The sequence below is a fragment of the Polypterus senegalus genome, chromosome 3 (genome assembly GCF_016835505.1).
Source record: "Polypterus senegalus isolate Bchr_013 chromosome 3, ASM1683550v1, whole genome shotgun sequence".
In the NCBI taxonomy this organism is placed as follows: domain Eukaryota; kingdom Metazoa; phylum Chordata; class Cladistia; order Polypteriformes; family Polypteridae; genus Polypterus; species Polypterus senegalus.
In genome coordinates, this window is record NC_053156.1 from 76299897 (window position 1) to 76319386 (window position 19490).

A 19490-nucleotide genomic window follows, 5' to 3' on the forward strand; every position below is an offset into this window, starting at 1 on the left:
GTCAGCAGGAGCCTGCAGCTACAGTAAGCACAGGGCACAAGACAGGAACAAACTCTGAACAGGGCGCCAGTCCATTGCAGGGCTTGTAAGGTTAAGTGGTGACTCTAAATTGGCTCACGTTTTCTTCACCCATATGATGCGCTGGCATTCCGTTTAGTTTTGTTTTCCTCTTAAATTCAATGATACGGCGATAAGCACCAACTCTGTACTTAATAGACGAATGCTGGCGGTATGAGGAATGAGGTTATACTAAAATCGCACCCTTAAATTTGTAATATGTGTAATATAGTAGGCTACAGAATGTGTGGACAGAAACTCCATCTTATTTTCTGAGATAAACAGCTTAGTTTTCGTTAAACAAGCTAAGCAAAGACGATCCATGATTGCAAATCTTTAATGTTACTAATAATTTAAAAGATTTACGAAACCATGGATAAAACAAAGCATAAATGATTGGATTGATGCCAGAATTAAGAAATGCAAGCCACCAACATGCACAGAATACAATGGAAGGAATAGGAGAACTAATGAACTGAGTAAGAATTGCAGAAATATAGAATGGCAGCCAGCAAAGTATGAAAACCAGCACCACTATGCCCAGTGTTTTTGAAGCTTTCTTTTCTGTTTTCTTGATTACTGGCATGTTGCTGTTTTTTCTATCCTCGAGCACCCTTTGTTGTTTTGATATCGCTTTTGCGTGCCCTTTTGCTATGATAACAATTTTTGTGTAAAGTATCACCATTACAGAAACGGGTAGAATAAACGAAAGTACGATATCTACTGGTCCCCATGTTTCGTTTAATACAAGCACGCAATCTCCAGGGCATGGATCGACTCCTATAACTCCCTCCGTGTTCCCATTAGAAAACATAATTGCAAATACGTAGGACAGAGTTACGAGCCACTCGCCTAATACACAAAAGCACGCCAAACGAACAGAAATTCTGATGGTATAGAACATCGGGTTACAAATTGCTAAATATCTATCAATTGCTATCACTGCTAAATTCACCATTGATACAGTGGTCAAAAAAGTTAAAAGCATAGAATAAATGAGACAAAATATTTCTCCGAAATACCAACAAGATTCGATTGACTGAATAATCATAAACGGCATAACAAGAATCCCTACTAAAAAGTCTGCCACAGCCAAAGAAAGAACGAGCATGTTAGTTGGCGTGTGGAGTTGCTGAAAATGAGAAATCGAAATGATCACCACCAGATTTCCAAAAACCGTAAGCATTACCGCTCCTGCTGCAAGAACGTAGAGGATTAGAGAAACTGCAGCTCCTCGTACTTGCCTAATGCAGGATACGTTGCCGGAATAATGACAATAAAATGCCGCCTCCTCTTTTTCCATCTCAGATTAAGATTTTCTGAGGGGGTACATGCATTAACCCACTATTGGTGGTTTATTTGCCCTTATATACAGTATATTGAAACTCTACTACAGTACTGGGAATTATGTGGTCCCATCTCTCAGGATTGTTTTCTGATTTGTTGATCGAACCTTTACTTTGGTACCGTTCCCACTGGATAATTAATCATCACAATAATAGCTAAGTGACACTTTTATTTTAAGTTTGAAATGACGTATAAAATAATTTTCATTTTATCAAGTAACATTTTTAATTATAAACAACCGCCTTCTGCTTAATATATATATATATATATATATATATATATATATATATATATATATATATATATATATATATATATATTATTCTTAACCTTCTCAGTTTCTGACACTATTCACTTTTGGATTGTAAACAAATGCATGAATAAAATATTCAGTTAATATGATGTAAGAATCAATTTAAGCCGCACCCCTCCTAAACCTGCATGTGATTAAAGCAGGAGCAGGCAGTTGAATAGACTGCTGTTGAGGCTACAGATTTTATGTATGTATGTATGTATGTATGTATGTATGTATTATGTATGTATGTATATATGTATGTATGTATGTATGCATGTATTATTATTATTATTATTATTATTATTATTATTATTATTATTATTATGATAATGATGATGATGATGATTATTATATGAAAGCATTTACTGGAAACTGAAGTTTTCATTTGCTCAGTTCACTGCATGTTTCAGTCTGTAATGTCAGAAATTATCATAGGTTTTATTTCTTGAGATATTGGTTTATTGTTTTCATCAATTTTAATCTTCATGACTCTCTACATTTTGCAATTTTGTTTTAATTAGCATATTAATTTGACTCAGAGATAATTTCCATTTCTTTCAATTATTAATGAAATTACAATGAACTGTAAACAACACAGTCGAAAAAAAATATGCTGTTAACATATTTAGATGAGTGTAAATAATGAAAAAGCAATATTAATAAAGTTTATAAAATGAGGACTACAGATTCACTTGGAGCTATAGAACATTTATATTAGTGAGAATTTAAAACATGACAGAATAAAAATATCCTGAAGTTTTACAAAATGACAAGGAGCATCAAGAGTAAAAATAGATTTCTCATGGAAGTGGCTGAAATGAAAACCTGAAGCTACAATATTATTCCGACACTAAGGCCATCAACCCATTGGCACAGCATGTGTCCTGTAGAATGGGAACATGCCAGGGTCGGTAGCCATTTATTATGCTTGGAGACCATGAAGCTCTGCTTGCTACTGTTTATGATGGGATATGAAAGGAGGAACCTAAAACCATTCCTGTTTACAAAAACATTTGAAATATGAGAAGAGGAAATTTCACATATCTTACAAGAGTTTGGAAATTCTGAAGCTGTGAACAGGAGTTCACTGCTGAGTATAAAAATCTCCTCAGAAAGAAGAAATCCGTTAATAATCCGTTAAGAAATAAGAAAAATGTGCATGAACTTGTGACCAACCAAAGTAACTGACATTAGGTGAAAAAGGACTTGCTGTGCAATGTCTTTATTCATTTATTAAAAAAGACAATTGTCTGCCTGTTCATGATATACAGTATAATGAAGAAATCAACTAGAAAAAGCTAATAAACTGAATATGCATTTTGTGACTTTATTATCTCAGAAGAGCAGCAACTTGGTGACTCACATCAACTGAGTTTTGAATGTTTGATTAATATGAACATGTTGTAGAAGATCAGAGAACACAGGGAAAAAAAAGAAAGAAAAAATTGGAAATTTCCACAAAGACAGTGATAGGTCATGATTTTAACCAAGAGCTTTGTTTGTAGCTGTGAGGGAGCAGCCCTCCACTCTAACTTTGCTTTTAATCAATTTAGATAAAGTTTGATATTATATTACATACACTCATTTAGAAGTTTAGGAGGCATTCATACTATGTAAAAACTGAGGACTTTCCATATATATCTTTCTGTTTTATTTCCTTTTTAACTATCTATTGTTCTATATACATATAAATTAACTAATTTAAGTTTACTGTTATTAAATACAGTTTCAAACAATGACCCATGCATGAAAAAAGAGAGACAACATATGCTAAAATGTAAACAGAGAAATATGAAGTGTATACAAGAATACACATCTATAGGAGAATTACAATAAAATGTGCATATTTAAAAGTGCATGTGCAGGGATTGTTTCTGCCTTACACTCAATACTTGGTGGGGTAGGCTTGAATTTTCCCATGACATTGCTCTAGATAGGTGGGTTTAGAAGATATGTGGATGTGTGGTTAGTGTAGGATAGAGTGGGTATTGCCCATTCTGCTAGGCTTTCATAGAACACCAGGCCTGTTAGGAAAGCAGATTAAACAGGGATACAGACATCCAGCTTCACAAGACCCCCACTTGCATCCCAAAGTAAGTGACTGAACTCCAGCTTGTTCCAAGATCTGTATGAACTTCTTCTGATAACAAAGGTGTAAATCAAGAATTGCTCTGACATCTCTCTAAAGGCCCCTATGCAGACCTCTTGAGCCACAAGGTGTGAAATGGACTCAAGCAAGGACAAAGATCTATAATTCAAGGGAGGACAACCAAAACAGAAATAAGATTTCACCTAATACAGGATGCAGATTTTGTAGCAAGAAGTGATTTTTGTCCAATCAAGAGAAGGTTCAACCTTTCTTTAAAGCCACATGCACCCCATATCTCAAAGTAAGTGAGAAAGAATAGAAGGAGAGAATGGCAACTTAAGAGACATTCAGGGATTCTCTCTCTGGGCACCCTCTCTGGGATTCTCCCAGGGAGAGGGAACTCTCCAAAAAGACTGAAAACATCTGAATCATGATTACAGAACCAAACAGGTATGAGCCAACAAACTCTTATCTTTGTGGATGAGAAGCTGATACCCAGTCTGTCAAGCCAAAGCTGTGTACCGGTAGCCTGACAAGGCTGAGAAACCATGACTTTAAGAAGTGAGCTTCAGCACCTAAACTCTTGGGCCAGAATGAGTAATTAATTGTTCCTATGAAGTGGCAAAAAATAGCAGAAGACAACCTGAGGAACAAGTAACACAGCACTGCCAAGGATCACAGAGCAAAGAGAAACAGAGTGCACTCCAAAGCAAGAAGAATCTTCCACTTGAACCCATACCAACAACAAAGCAACAACTCCACATAACATTGGACACCATTCATAAAGACTTGGTATCATGAAAATATGTATCTATGCCAAGATAATGTAGAACTCTAAATACCAGTAAACAGCCAACCTTGGTGATATATGTTTGTCTTTCTAGTGTGTCTGTGTCCAGTCTTTGACATATAAATGAATTTATCATACTACTATTATTCTTGTATTTATATATAAATTTTATTATTCTGTTTCTTAAAAGGAGTGTGCTTCAGTTACTTTGATATAAGTCTAAAAGCCTACTACAAAAGAGAAAGTTAAGGTAAGTAAAGTAGGTGCCTTGCTAATATTTTTGATTAATTACCAGTATTACTAACCCGCATAAGGTATGTCATCCTCCTGGGTGGCTGTCTTACTGATTATTTATCATCACAAATTCCTATAAAGAATGTCCCGGAGATTCACTAGCCTCCTGTGTCCAGTATTATCAAGATAGGCTCTGACTGGGAATTGAAAAAGGTGATCACAGTAATGTACCAAACTTTTTACTGACACTTTTCATAACAGAAGACAGTTCCTAAAGCAGCAGGGGTTCAATGAAACTTAATATTGTTGTTCTTGGAATCAGTGTCAGAGATCTCTAGCAACCAAAAAACATTTTTGGAATAACATGTAATGTTCTGAAAAATACAAACCTGGCAGAATGATTCCTCCTTTTGAAAGCAACCAAAAGTGGCAACCCAAAATGTGTTGCAGAATCTTTTAAAAACTGTTTCCCTATGCTGCTTTGTTTCCAGTCATAACTTTTAACCAAGTTAAGCTTTCTAGGAGCTGTAGTTACATAATGGAAACTGTGTAGTCAAGCAGGAAGACACTGAAATGCTTTGCATATAATTGTGCTATCAGAAGTGTTTAGCTATGTTGCACTGCTTATTTCATCTGAACAAACTATATGTACAGTATATAGTGTAAAAGTTTTAGGCACTTGTGAAAAAGTGCTGAAAAAGTGTAATAAACAGAATGAAAATGTAAACAAAATCAATATTTGTTGCAGCCACACTTGCCTTAAAAACAACAGAAATTCTCTTAGGAACAATTGTATGCAGTTCCTTAACTACGTACAGTACATGTTAGGATGTTACACTACAGTATTTGGCTATCTTAAATTTTTCTGTCTTTGCAAGTACTCCCAGACTGGCCTATTGATATTGATTCCACCTTTTGCAGGATTCCCTTTTTCTTTTTTTGAACCAGATAGTTTTTTCATGAGTTTGCTCATTTGTTTGATGCCATTGTTATGCTGCAGAATGAGGTTGGAATTAATTAGCCCCTACTCACAAAATTTGGAAGTGATGCATTGATGGGAAGACCTGCTTCCTGTTAGTATACCTGCAATGGATGGAGCGCCTTCCACTTCTCTACATCTTCTTCCAATAATCGATTTTTGCAATGTAAGAAGTACCTTAGAAAGCACTACATAACAAAAGCATCAAAACTGCATAAAGACAGTAAACTTTCAGTGAAGTTATTGTTTTATAATTATTAAGGTATAACTGTTAACTTTCCTATGGCAGTATGCAAACAGTTTCAGGTAACCTGTGTTATTTTTATATTTAACATTAGTTTTCTCAGTTTTAACAAATGTGAGTAAATTGTAATAAAGAATAAACAAAGTTACTTAGTTGTAATCTTATGAAATAACCAAATTTGATCTGTTTTCCTAGCAGCCATTTATTGTTGCATTGTTCTCAAATGTTTTTTCATGCCTGCTGTATGTGAATACATACATTAAAGGTTCATATTGTTAGTCAGAATAAAATAATTTAATAACATTGCAGTTACATTAAGTTGTATATACTGACCAGGAGCAGGTACTCTTGCATAGTTGTGTTCCATTGAGAAGATACATGCTGTTTTCTATCAGCCCAGACTATCACCCATTAACAGACAAGAATTTGCTTTTCAAAACCCGATTCCTTTGTCAGTATAACATTAAAGTTGTTCCAGTTAAATAGGCACACCATCAGTCTTATCGTTAAAGTTTATGTACTCATAATATTTGAAGTGCTGGCAACAAACATCAATGTTGCAATGGTGAATACAAATTTGTTCTTTTATCTCTTTTGTTTATTTGGATTTGTTACCTTTAGCATGTTTCATCTGTAAGAAAGCTGTTGAATATAAGGTAAAGATGGTTATTTTAAAAATGTAAAAATAGAAGAATACTACAGAAGCTTTTCTTTCACAATTCTGTCATGGTTCAAAGAGAGTTTACCTGTCTATGAATCCTACAGGAAGAAAAAGTACGGAATCATGGAAATGGCTCATTAGGAGCCTTACTGATGATATTTACATGATGAATAAGACTTTGTCTATATTTATCAGGAGTGAATGGGCCCTCAATTTGTTTAAATCATAAACTGTGGTTGTAGAAATGCAGCCCAGGGTTCATCAGTGCCTGCAGGGATCATTCACCATGCTTCACTGTTGCCTGCACACATTCATACATGTACCATTCTCCAACTCTTCAAAAGAAAAACTACCCTTTGTTAGAGCCAAAAAATACCTTATTTTGACTAATCAGTCATCCATCAGACCACATTTGCATAATCAGCAAAACAGAGAGAAGAAGAAGAAGAAGAAGAAGAAGAAGAAGAAGAAGAAGAAGAAGAAGAAGAAGACAATTTAGGTTTTGTGACACCCCTTGTAGTGAGAAAGAGGGCACCAGACTACACACTGGGCATCTTGTAGTGCAGGACAGATTAGAATCGGAAATATATACAATACAGTATATTGCAATTGAGCTCTAGGCTTATTGGGCCATATATTTTGGGCATGCACCAAATTAACATAAGTGTGGACGAAAATCTTGAAATGCCTTTCAGACAGCCTTGGGGTCACAATCACTCCAAACCCATTAACAGCTGTGTTTGGTGTACTCCCTGATGGGCTTAAAGTGGAGAAGAACAAACAAACTGTAATTGCCTTTACTACACTACTGGCATATAGACTTATCTTGCTCAACTGGAAGAATCCTAACTCTGCTATTCTAAGTAAATGGGTAACTGATGTTATATATTATTTGAAATGGGAAAAAATCTAATTCTCACTTAAAGGATCTGTACAAAACTTTTTCAAAACCTGGCAGGATCTAATCAATACCATCTTAGAATAAGCATTTTAATTAAAGAAGCAGATTCTCTCCCATCTTTTGTTATTCTATTTATTTTTATTCATTTATTAATTTATCTATTTACTTGTTTTTACCAGTTTTACTCTTCTGGCCCAGCTCTCTTTCTCATGGGTGGGGGTTGATTTGTTTTGAACTTAGTTTTGTAAAACTTGACTTATTTGTATGGAATGTTATTTGACTTTAATAAAATCAATAAAATGAAAAAAAAAAAACAAACAAAAAAAAAAAACTAAGTGTATTAAAGAAACAGACGTGTGAGAAATACTTTACATTATGAGGGGTATAATTAAGGGTAAAGGAAGCTGTTGCTTTTAAAATACATTTTTTATTGAGGATGTGGACAGTGAACTAAAAGGTAATTTTATTAACTTACAGTATTTGGACTGTAGGTTTCTGGCAGAGATCCTTCCAATACAGATTCTCAACGTAACTGAGCCGTGTTCATATGGGCCTCTTCCAAGGATTCTGATTGCAAACAGGTAGAACCTGCTTGTTAATTAGTCACAACTGATTTTAATTAAATATCATAAGACCAGCACATAAGAGAGAAAGTTTGTTGCCTGGTCATTTAGTAAGATGTTTTAAAATGAGTTTAACTTTCTTTCTAAGCAGTTGACATACTGATTATTAGTATAATTTATTTATTTAAATTGTTTAGTTTGTTGACTGTTGCTTGGCTTTTGCTTTGTTTCTGTTTCTCTGATCTATTTTTGTGCTTGGGGGAGGAATCAGTTGTTTAATTTTTTATTTTTCACATGTGTATTCTTGATTATTTTTGTTATCAGTGGTATATCTTCGGTTCACTAGTATATGTATCTGTATATATACTTATATTTTTTGATTTTTTTTTTTTTACCCTCATTGTTTGTTATACATTCTCCATACCAATCGTTATCATGGTTATAACCAGCTGTAATAAATGATTGTACAAATTTTAAGAAGGGAATGAATTAAAAAGAAAGAAAATGTAAATAATATGTGTACACTAAAATGTGTGAAAACAATCATTTATGTCATCTAATGTGAAGCAAAATAAGATTTAGAAAAACAGATGAGACGATTTATTCCATCAAGGTCGTTTTTTATTAAAAAAAAAATATTTTTCACAGATTGCAAACCCAAAATATAGGGAAGCTGCATAGTTCTATCAGTTTATATAATTGTCAGCTACAACTAACTTCTGATAAAGACACTGACTTACTTGAAAGACATGCTGCAGCTTCTCCATAGCTCCAGGACGGGTTCTGTCTAAGTCTACTCTAACGGGAATCACGACCTTTACCAGGTGTAAGGTTTACATTTAATATTTTATAGAAGCATGCGTTTGGATTCATCCATCCATCCATCATCTATCCCGCTATATCCTAACTACAGGGTCACGGGGGTCTGCTGGAGCCAATCCTAGCCAACACAGGGCGCAAGGCAGGAAACAAACCCCAGGCAGGGCGCCAGCCCACTACAGGTTTGGATTCATAAAGGGATAAAAAAATAAATAATATTTAAAAAGTCGTATTGCAAGGTGGCCTAATATGCTATAAAAATAAAGCGACTCCAAACAAAAATAGAAAAACTGTTGTATGCTTCATTTAGATCTGTCTATCTAACTACTGTATATATTTTTTTTCTGCATACCCTCGTGTTATTATCACAACACTGAAATTTGATATGCAATAGTCCCCAATATTGATAGTCACGTCAGTGATCGAATGGGAGTGTTAACGGAGTACGGCGGAGGAGAGGGGGTGGGCTGAAGAATTTAAGTTACATAAGAGCAAATTGATGGAAGAATTGAGTGCTCTACAGTGGATGCCTCTTATATAAACAAAATCGCGCTGCTAGTTGTGCGTCCTCTTTCTGAAGCACGTATTTCTCGACAAAGTTTACTGAAATTTCACTGAAATGCAAGATGAAGATGTCGTATTATACTGTCATTATTCTGGCAACGTTTCCTGCGTCAAAGAAGTGCGAGGAGCTGCAGTTTCGCTAATCCTCTACATTCTTGCAGCGGGAGCAGTGATGATTACTTTCTCCGGAAATCTAGTGGTGATAATTTCCATTTGTCATTTCAAGCAGCTCCACACGCCAACTAACATACTTGTCCTCTCACTGGCGGTGGCAGACTTCTTAGTAGGGACTGTTGTTATGCCATTTATGACTATTCAATCAATCGAATCGTGCTGGTATTTAGGGGAAATTGTCTGCCTGGTTTATACGATGTCCTTAGCTTTTCTGACTACGGTATCAATGATGAATTTAGCAGTGATAGCAATCGATCGATATCTTGCTATTTGTAGTCCGATGTTCTATACTATCAGGATTACGGTACGTTTCGCTTGTTATTGTGTCGTAGTAGTGTGGCTCATAACTTTGTCCTACATTTCTGCAATGATGTTTTCAAATGGGAACACTGAGGGAGTGATAGGAGTCGATCCTTGCCCGGGAGATTGTGTGTTTGTCTTAAATTTAACCTGGGGGACGACAGATCTCGTTTGTTCATTTATCATGCCCGTTTCCTTAATGGTGACCCTTTACACGAAAATTATTATTATAGCAAAACGACACGCAAAAGCGATCTCGGTACAACAAAGGGTACAGGTGCACAATAATATGCCACCTTTAAAAAAATCAGAAGCAAAAGCTTCCAAAACACTGGGCATAGTGGTTCTAGTTTTCTTACTTTGCTGGTTGCCATTCTACATTTGCACTATTCTAAATCAATTTATCAGTTATCCTGTCCCTTCGTTTGTATTTTGCGCATGTTTATGGCTGGCATTCCTCAATTCTGGCATCAATCCAATTATCTACGCTTTGTTTTATCCTTGGTTTCGTAAATCTTTCAGATTTTTAGTAACGTTTAAGATTTGCAGCCACGGATCTTCTCTGTTTAAGCTGTTGAATGAATAATCTTCTATTTGTATCTTACGAATCATGTGCTTTATTTTGACATACTCAACGCTCGGCAAGCTATCATTTTAATGAAAGATTAAGAATATATAAAATATACCTATTAGACGTCACCTTTTTGGTGCATTTGTAAACTGTATTAAATGCCAGAAAATTATATTTGCTTTAATTTTTACGTCGTTATAGTAATAAAGGAAACAGTCGACAACATTGGAAATGCAAAATTATGCATATCAAATGTACTGTTGTGGTTGCCTGTTAAGTTTCCTATTATAGTAGTGCAAGTTAAACACACACACACACACATATATATAAAGGACAAGGCTGCAGTTTCATTCTCCGCTATCTCATTGTTTAAGACCACGTTAGTCTAGTAGTTTGGTTACAGAATATAATTGTTTTGTAATGTGTATTTAAAGTACATTGGGCTGGAAGTCATCACTGACCTTGTGAACATAAACAGTGTTATATTTTAACCCTAGATAAATGCATTCTTTGCTTTACCGTACGTGTTTGTCTATTCAACCTACAAGATATTCTAAAATGTAAAATCTTCCATTACTTCTTTTTAGAAAATATTGATTTGAAATGTGCTTTTGTCACAGTCTGTTAAGGATACAAAATAATTCACTCCATGGTACCAAACTTGTGGTAGCAAACTTTCATGCTTTCACATACAATATTGATTTGTTATTTTGAAAACAAAATAAATAACAACAGTATATATCCAATAAAAACATAATGATGTGAATGTAAAAGTATAATAATTTACTCTTGATGGCTCCACAACTACATGTTACTTTAATTGGTACATCTGAACTTTTAGATGTACCTGTGTGTAACTATATGATTCAATGGATTGGTGTCTCTTACTGAAATCAATTCCTGCTGTGTGCTTCATGAATCTTGCACAGAAACTAGTATACACTATGCAGTGAAATTAATGAATTGCTGTAAAAGACAAATATGAGTCTCTGAAAATAAGCCCTATGAGAAAATGTTTATAGTGAATGCTTTGTGTTTTTTCCTGACTATTCATCAACATCCCATTATACTGTATTTCACATTGAAAAGAATAAATTAATTAAATTAGAAACATTGAAGATGTTACCCATCATGGATAAAACAGGCTAGACACAGATAAAAAGCAATAAACAAAAAGAAATATAAAGTAAACTTTTTTTTTGTCCTTTATCAGTCTCATGTGATCTTTTTCCAGAGTCACCGGACAGAATATATTCAGGCATAAAAAGACACAAGGCAAGGTAGATGACAATCTACTTATGATATTTCATTCACAAACTTACACACAGCTACGGTGTATTCAAATAAACGAGTGTGAATAATTTGGGCATGGAGATAAGTCTTTTTCTACTTCTGGTCTTTCTTTCATTCCCCATGTGGCTGCTGAAGTGTTTTATTTAGAATGCAAAGTCAGTAGATGGTACTCTTCTTAGCACCAGACTCATTGCCACTAATAAGGCAGAATACACTTTAAAGTTAAACAGTACAATATTCCTCTGTACAAGTCAGAGTTCTGTTGAGGTGGCTTTGTTTTTCAGCTTCCACTTAGAAGCTTGTGTGCTTCTACATTCTCTAACTTAATAGCAGAACAGAGACAACCAGATCAACAAATGCTGTGTGCAGTTGTGGACCTGACTGTCTTCAGCTTATACTTTCTACCTCTGGCATGTACTCCAGCACCTTCTGAACAAGTGAGGTAACATTCCATACCCACATAGTTAGTTTCCTTTTCCCATGTCTATTACACCTGAAATTGCTAGTCATACTTGTCACCAGGTCATTGACAGGGGGGAAATTCGAACACTTGTCGCAGGCCCTGGGCTTGTGGGGTGTCGAGGATAGTCTGTGTAGAAATACACTATTTTGTAAAGGCACCATCAGTATCAATATCAGCAAGTGGGATGACAACAAGTGCATCATGCTAAAGAAGGTGAGAAAGCATAATGACTTGAACTAATATTGGGCCATTGTACAAATCATTCCCTTGCTTCTAGTGCTCAATGCCCAGCACAAAACAAAAGTAGCCTCCACCACAGAGAGATTTCATTCATTCCTCTGTGGCTTAAAGAGCAGTTCTTTTAAAGATAATGGTCTGAATCCATGAGAAATAACTTCACACATTGATGTACCAAGGAAGACTAAACACTCTTGCAACCTATTTAATCAAAAGGAAGCTGGTGAGTCAAAGGAGTTTTGCAGATATCATTATAAAGGTGGATTTTGTAAAAAAAAAAAAAACATTCAGTGACATTATTGGTGTTATTTACTGTATTTGTTTGATCAAATATTAAAAGGATATTTTGTTGCATGCTTGTAATGCTACAAAATACAAGGTGATTTTTTTCTTTGGTGTGTAAAAAAATTATTAATAATAATAATAATACACACTGGACATGTTTATATTTGGGTTGTAATGTTATAAATACATGTTGATGGTGTTCTGTTAGTAATGGTGTTGTTAAATTACCACTTTCTTTTGAGGCTAGAGGCTGAGAAGAGGCCTATTAGTACTGTTTTGTATAAGGTCCAGTGATGTATCATTGGTCATTGGTATGAGTGCTGACTTACAACCTAACCTTGCAGGAGTGAAGCTCTATGTGGCTACTGTATGGTGGTGAGTCCAATTGTCCCAAATGGGTTGTTACCCAGTCACCATCATAGTATCCCTTATCTCATAGTAACCCTTTACCTAGCAAGGCTTGTTTAAGAACCATCATGGACTTTAAAATCAAATCCTTCCTTCCTTCTATCATGCCACTTAACCTAGCCTGGAAAAAATTCCAAGCTTACAAAAAAAAAAAGCTTTAAGAACAGTAATTACAGAAAAACCCATCAAACACATCATGACCGTGAACCTAGAGGCAATAATAAAAACTTTTTTTTAGATGCTGAAGAAAATCCTACTGCCTCTCAATACTCATGGGTATTAATAATCAACTTAAAATATAATAAATATAATTAATATTAAAAATGTACTAATACACTCAGGAGATACATGTATTCCATTTATTGAGGAATGTTAACAACTAATAATGCACCTTTTACTGTCATTTGGAACAAACTTTTGTATAACTCACCAAATTTATCCCTATTTGGGTTTAAGTTCTGATTAGAAAACTGAAAACCTCATGCAGGACATAACATTCCTATTATGCTGGAAACAAGGTGACATGGTTTTTATTTTGTAAATATTGCCTCAGGTACTCTTAATGTAATGTAAAGGTTGCTACAAGAATGATAAAAATAATGTTGATAAATTGTATTTTTCTTTTCCGTTTTAGGATACAGTCTAAACTCTAGGCTCTTAGGTAAACAAATGTAATATTTAAGTATATTAAGATAGCAAATTTAAGCATGTTGTGTATTTTGTAGCCTACTTCATAAAAGCTAAAGAATTGCATATTGTATATTTACTTAAATAACTCACTTTGTTGGGTTTATCCATACATAGACAGTATTATCAGAGATCTACCATGAACTGTAATGTATTCAAGTCTTACTAAAGCAAAAATTCTGGTTTAAATCTGAAGCTTTATTTTATTGTGTGACAAAAGTTATTATATTAAATCAAGAATGCCTTGCAGTCCCCTATTATGTATGGACATATTTTTTCCGTAATCAGATGTTTTATCATTGTTTGCAGACAGGTTATTTATGGGCAGTTATCTAAAAATAAGCTATAGAAAAGACATTTACTGATATAAAGGTATACCATCAGTGAGATAAATTAAAGTAATATTGAATTTTTAAATAAAAGAGAAAATGCTTTTTTTCAGTTGTGCCAAAGTTTACTTGTATTTATTACCACCGATTCACCTACCTATCACTTTTCTTCTATATATATGTATATATATTTTTTTTCATATTTACTTAAAATCGTTTGAGGAATAATTATCATATTTGTAGAAAGTACATGTTTTCATTTAAAGAAAAAGTATCACAAATGCCTGTATAATTTACTCAACAATAGCAAATGTGAAAGGGCCTAAATAGTAATCCGGTATAAACTGACTTTGATTTTTTTCCCGCATTATAAATTATTCTCTGGAATCTATTAAGAAGAGAAACTATATCATTAATTTTTATTGTAGTAAAATACTGTCAGACTTTCATGAAGCAAGTAAACAGCAGTATCTTGCACGTCTTTCGACAAGAAGGGACTTATAATGGTGAAAAGAGTGATTAAGATTCTCATCGTGCCGGCAGACAGAAAACTGCTGTTTCAATATTTGCCGTCAGCATTAAGACATTAAAAATATCCCTAACGTTGACAGATACACAACATATAAGAAAATGAAAGACAACTATTTAAAATGAACTTACAAAGTAATCATGGAAATACTAAAAGGACATTTACTTTCCAAATGTATGCTAAAACCAAATGGCACAGTGTGCCCTATCCCATTCTTTTTTACAATATTATGGAATATATAGAAAAAAATACTGCTTCAGTTTGCCGCTCAGATGTCAGTGTTTCCAATGCCCTGACAGCCAAGTACCATAGTGCCAAATCATATTTTTTTTAACTAATCCAGTACATTGGCAAATCTAAATATGGGTCAACTCTTAAACGGTTACTTTAACACTGGCAATTTCACTCTGTGCTTGGGTATTAAAAACACACATATTGGGATTTAATCCCTCTCTGATGAACCTCAAGTTTATGTTTATAGAAACAGATTTCTTTTGCTGTGATGGACTGAGAACATAGGGATTGCTCCGGTTTATCACCTGATTCTTAGTGAAATAGCCATTGTCTTTTCGTGCCCCTGTTTTGAATAAGTGGGTTTAGAAAATGGATGGATTGATTTCCTTCTCTTTACTATAGGAAAGTGACCCGGGGCCTCATGCATAATGCTGTGCATAGAATTCACAATATAACATGGTGAAAGCACAAAGGCAGAAATGTGCTTACGCACAAAAAAATCCAGATGCATAAATCTGTGCGAACGCCAACTTCCATGTTCTTCCACTACATAAATCCCGGTCAGCATGAAAAGAAACGCATGTGCACACGCCTGCTGTCTCACCCCTTCTCCTCCCAGAATTACGAGTCATAGCCCACCGTCTGAGTTTCATATGAAAGCTTATTAGGGTACAGAGAAAAAAAAAAAAAAGGCACACAGTAGGAAAAAAGCACGAAATGCCAACTTTAATTTCGAAATTACCACTTTAATTACGAAGTTTATTTTGTTAATAAAGTAGAACATCATAAACTTCATCTTAAAATCATTTAATTTACTAGTTTCTCAAATCCCATCGTAAATAAAGAAGCACATTAAATGCTTTGTTTTGTATTTGGTCTTCTATGTGCTCTATGTGTGTGAATCACTACGTGCTTCCGGGCGTTCTCTTCCTCCGACAGGACACAGAATCCATTACATTCATAATATTACAGCTCTCTGAATAATTACTGTAAAATACAGAGATGTATACTTGATATCATTTTCAATGATGATATTAGTTAAAACATGTTATTAAACATGGGAACGCAGTGATACAGTGATTGTGCGCGACCTTCGATGAAATAATTTATTGCAGCAGTACTGTCTCTTTCAAAGGTACTAACCCCCAATTCCTGTCCTTACTTTTCTTTCCCCAAATACCCAATCGCCACACAATCATCTCTGGGATAGACATTAAGCCATCTGTAAGCTTAGAACGCCGATTCTTCAAAACTTTTAAGGAACATTGAAATATCTTCGTAGTATATGTTTAATTATTCTATCCTTCCATTGTCACACCAGTGCCAGCAAGCATACAGAGCGAGGCAGGAACAATCCGTGAACGGAGCGCCAGATCCTTGCTAGCACAGCAACACCGTGTCCTCACATGTTTAATTATTAATAATATAGATTATTTAAATGAAGTTAAAGTTTTATCTGTATAATATAATAAACATATTTTGCTGCATTTCATCTTAAAAATGATATCGTTATCATATGTAAATGCACGCTTTATAATGTGGCTCAGGTTGTGCAATATTATAACTGTAGTGCAGGTTTACAGTGAGGTGATTGTACTAATAAGTACAAACAGTTCTACAAGGAGCATTTGATGGACTGATTGACTGCGTTTATAGTTCTGTGGATGAAACTGTTTCTGAACAGGAAAGGTTTTAAAGCGTTTGCCGTGTGAGAGCGGTTCAATAGACAGCATGGCTGAGGCAGCGTGTGCTTGATGCTGTATACCGATAATTCTCTTTTCGATCAGCTGCTCCGAGTGGTGCAGTGAGAGTAATATGGAAAAAGATGATCTGCTGTGGCAACCCCTAATGGGAGCAACTGAAAGAAGAAGAAGGTGCAGTGAGAGTAACCATTGCTAAAGCAGCTATGGTATTTGGAATAGTTTGGCTATTCCGTGGACCATTATATTATTACAGGTTAAATACAATTAGATGCATTAAACTAATAAACAATATGCGGTTAATTTCAGTTATAAAGCTGCATCAGGGATGTGGATCTAAATAAGAAAGGGTAACCACACTGGAACAGTAGCACTGCTTTGACACTGGGTGCCGAGTGCAGAACTTGCGCATGCCAGGATATGAGCTACTGTGGAAATGTGCGTAGTTTATACCAAGTTTAGGTTTTATACATCGCGATTTGAATGTGGAAACAGGCTTATGCCACATTTTTGTGCGTATGCACCGTTTATACATGAGGCACCAGGAGATACGCAACAGCTTTGCATCAGTCAAATCACATGTAGTTTTATTAATTTATTTATTTTATGTATGTATGTATGTATGTATTTGGGCGGCACGGTGGCGCAGTGGTAGCGCTGCTGCCTCGCAGTTAGGAGACCCGGGTTCGCTTCCCGGGTCCTCCCTGCGTGGAGTTTGCATGTTCTCCCGTGTCTGCGTGGGTTTCCTCCGGGCACTCCGGTTTCCTCCCACAATCCAAAGACATGCAGGTTAGGTGGATTGGCGATTCTAAATTGGCCCGCGTGTGTCCTGCGGTGGGTTGGCACCCTGCCCAGGATTGGTTCCTGCCCTGTGTTGGCTGGGATTGGCTCCAGCGGACCCCCGTGACCCTGTATTCGGATTCAGCGGGTTAGAAAATGGATGGTTGGATGGATGGATGTATTTATTTATTTGTTTTTTTATTTATTTTTCATCCAGCATACTGCAGTCTTTTACCCTGTTCATTTCGGATTGCGCCTATGAAGTAGATTTCTCTTTTTTTTCAGGTGTTCCACCAGAGGAACCTATGTAAAGTAGTTGTCTGCAAAAACTTGTGATATTTTTCTGCACCTTGGCAAACATCAAAAACATAAAGAAAGCCACTTTCTCCAGCATATGCCCATAGCTTGAACCCCTATTTGTGAGGTTTTGCTGGCAAATAAACACATAGATGAGATTTGCCCTTGAATGACACCATGATATAATCTACTGCAGTTCCTCTGGAGCTATGGAAAGACGTTTTTCTCTTAGTTTTTGTAACCATGGCCTGCGTTTTCATATTTTGTTTTTTTCACATTATCAGCAACATTGAGATAGTCCAGAAAGTGAATCAGCGTCAGCAGCTTTAGAAATCAATATTGTGACATCACATTACCATTTGTTACATACTTTGTCTCCCTATAGCTTTAAACACTGGGCATCTGTACTAATGCCATATTTAAATACATACCAATAACTTGCTCAGTTTCTTCAAAAGTTGTCTCTACTGATTTTCCCTGTTTTTTTTTTTTGGCTTTGCAATGTCACGTAGCATTTCACCAGTAACAAAATACAGTACTTAAATTGCATATATGGTATCCAGTCTGATCTATTTTCTGAGGCTTCTTGAGCACATTCATAAACTTCAACGCTTGGAGGATTAAACTCCACTGTTCTCCATCTGTACTCTTTCCTTTTCACTTTGCCTTTTGCTGACTGATTTGGTGTTGTGGGTCCTCTACTTCTGTGCTTGTCTGGTAGTGCGCAGATATTCCTGCAGATGGCAGAAGACATGTATCTGCTTGCATACAACTGACTTTTCAGGAATGTTTTGAGTATATTACAGTTTTTCTCAATTGCTAAGATCAATGTCTCAAAATGTTAACATCTGTCTCACAACTCTATGCGCATTTCTCGAGTCTGTAAAGGCAGAACCAGAAATACCCAAAACATTGACAACGTGTATCACGCAAAATAAGTCATAAGTAAAATATTGTTCCCATAAAGAAAGCACACTTGACCAATACATAAGTAAACTTCCAAAAATGCTATGTACTTGAAACAAAACATGGCACACCATTTATTTTGTTGTCAATGTAAAATATACACAGATACATGCAAGAAAAATCCAATATACATTCAAATATAACTTCCTAATGATGACATGAAACAATCTGTTTTTTTTTTACAATAGGAAAAGACAATAAGAAAAATACAGTGATGTCCTGTATTATAAATGCAATGCAACTGTAATTTAAAGCCATCTCAGCATCCAGCCTCTCTTCTCTCTTTGGCCACAGCACTTCATCAACATCATATCTGATGTCTTCCAAGGCAGTGAGGGAAGAACTTTCTTGAATGCTGTATCTATCCTCAGCATGCTTCTACAATGATGTCTTCACAAGCAGCATCCATTGCCCCCAGTAGAGACAACTGATCATGGGATTGATGGTCATATGTATGCCAACTCCACTGTAAACTGTGCTGATATGATAACAAATGATCAAGTCACTCTTCTCCCTTTTTGAGCTAATGACACCCAGAATGTTTGTGTATGGCAGTGTTCACTATTGGTAAAGTTGTTTTCTGAGCATTCTCCACCTCCACGGCGTTATTAAATCTGCATCCAGGTCTGCTACCAGGGATGAAATGTGAACCTATAAACAGTTGCTGGAGAAGAAATCTAGATGTGTTGGCTCC

The 19490-nt window shown here is 35.5% G+C and overlaps 1 protein-coding gene across 1 annotated transcript; it reads right to left on the reverse strand.

The window, feature by feature from the left end:
• Positions 1–343: 343 nt before the first annotated feature.
• On the reverse strand, positions 344–1360 carry LOC120526566 (trace amine-associated receptor 13c-like). Its single transcript, XM_039749730.1, has one exon. It carries the CDS (start codon positions 1358–1360, stop codon positions 344–346), a length of 1017 nt encoding a protein of 338 aa, XP_039605664.1.
• Positions 1361–19490: the final 18130 nt, after the last annotated feature.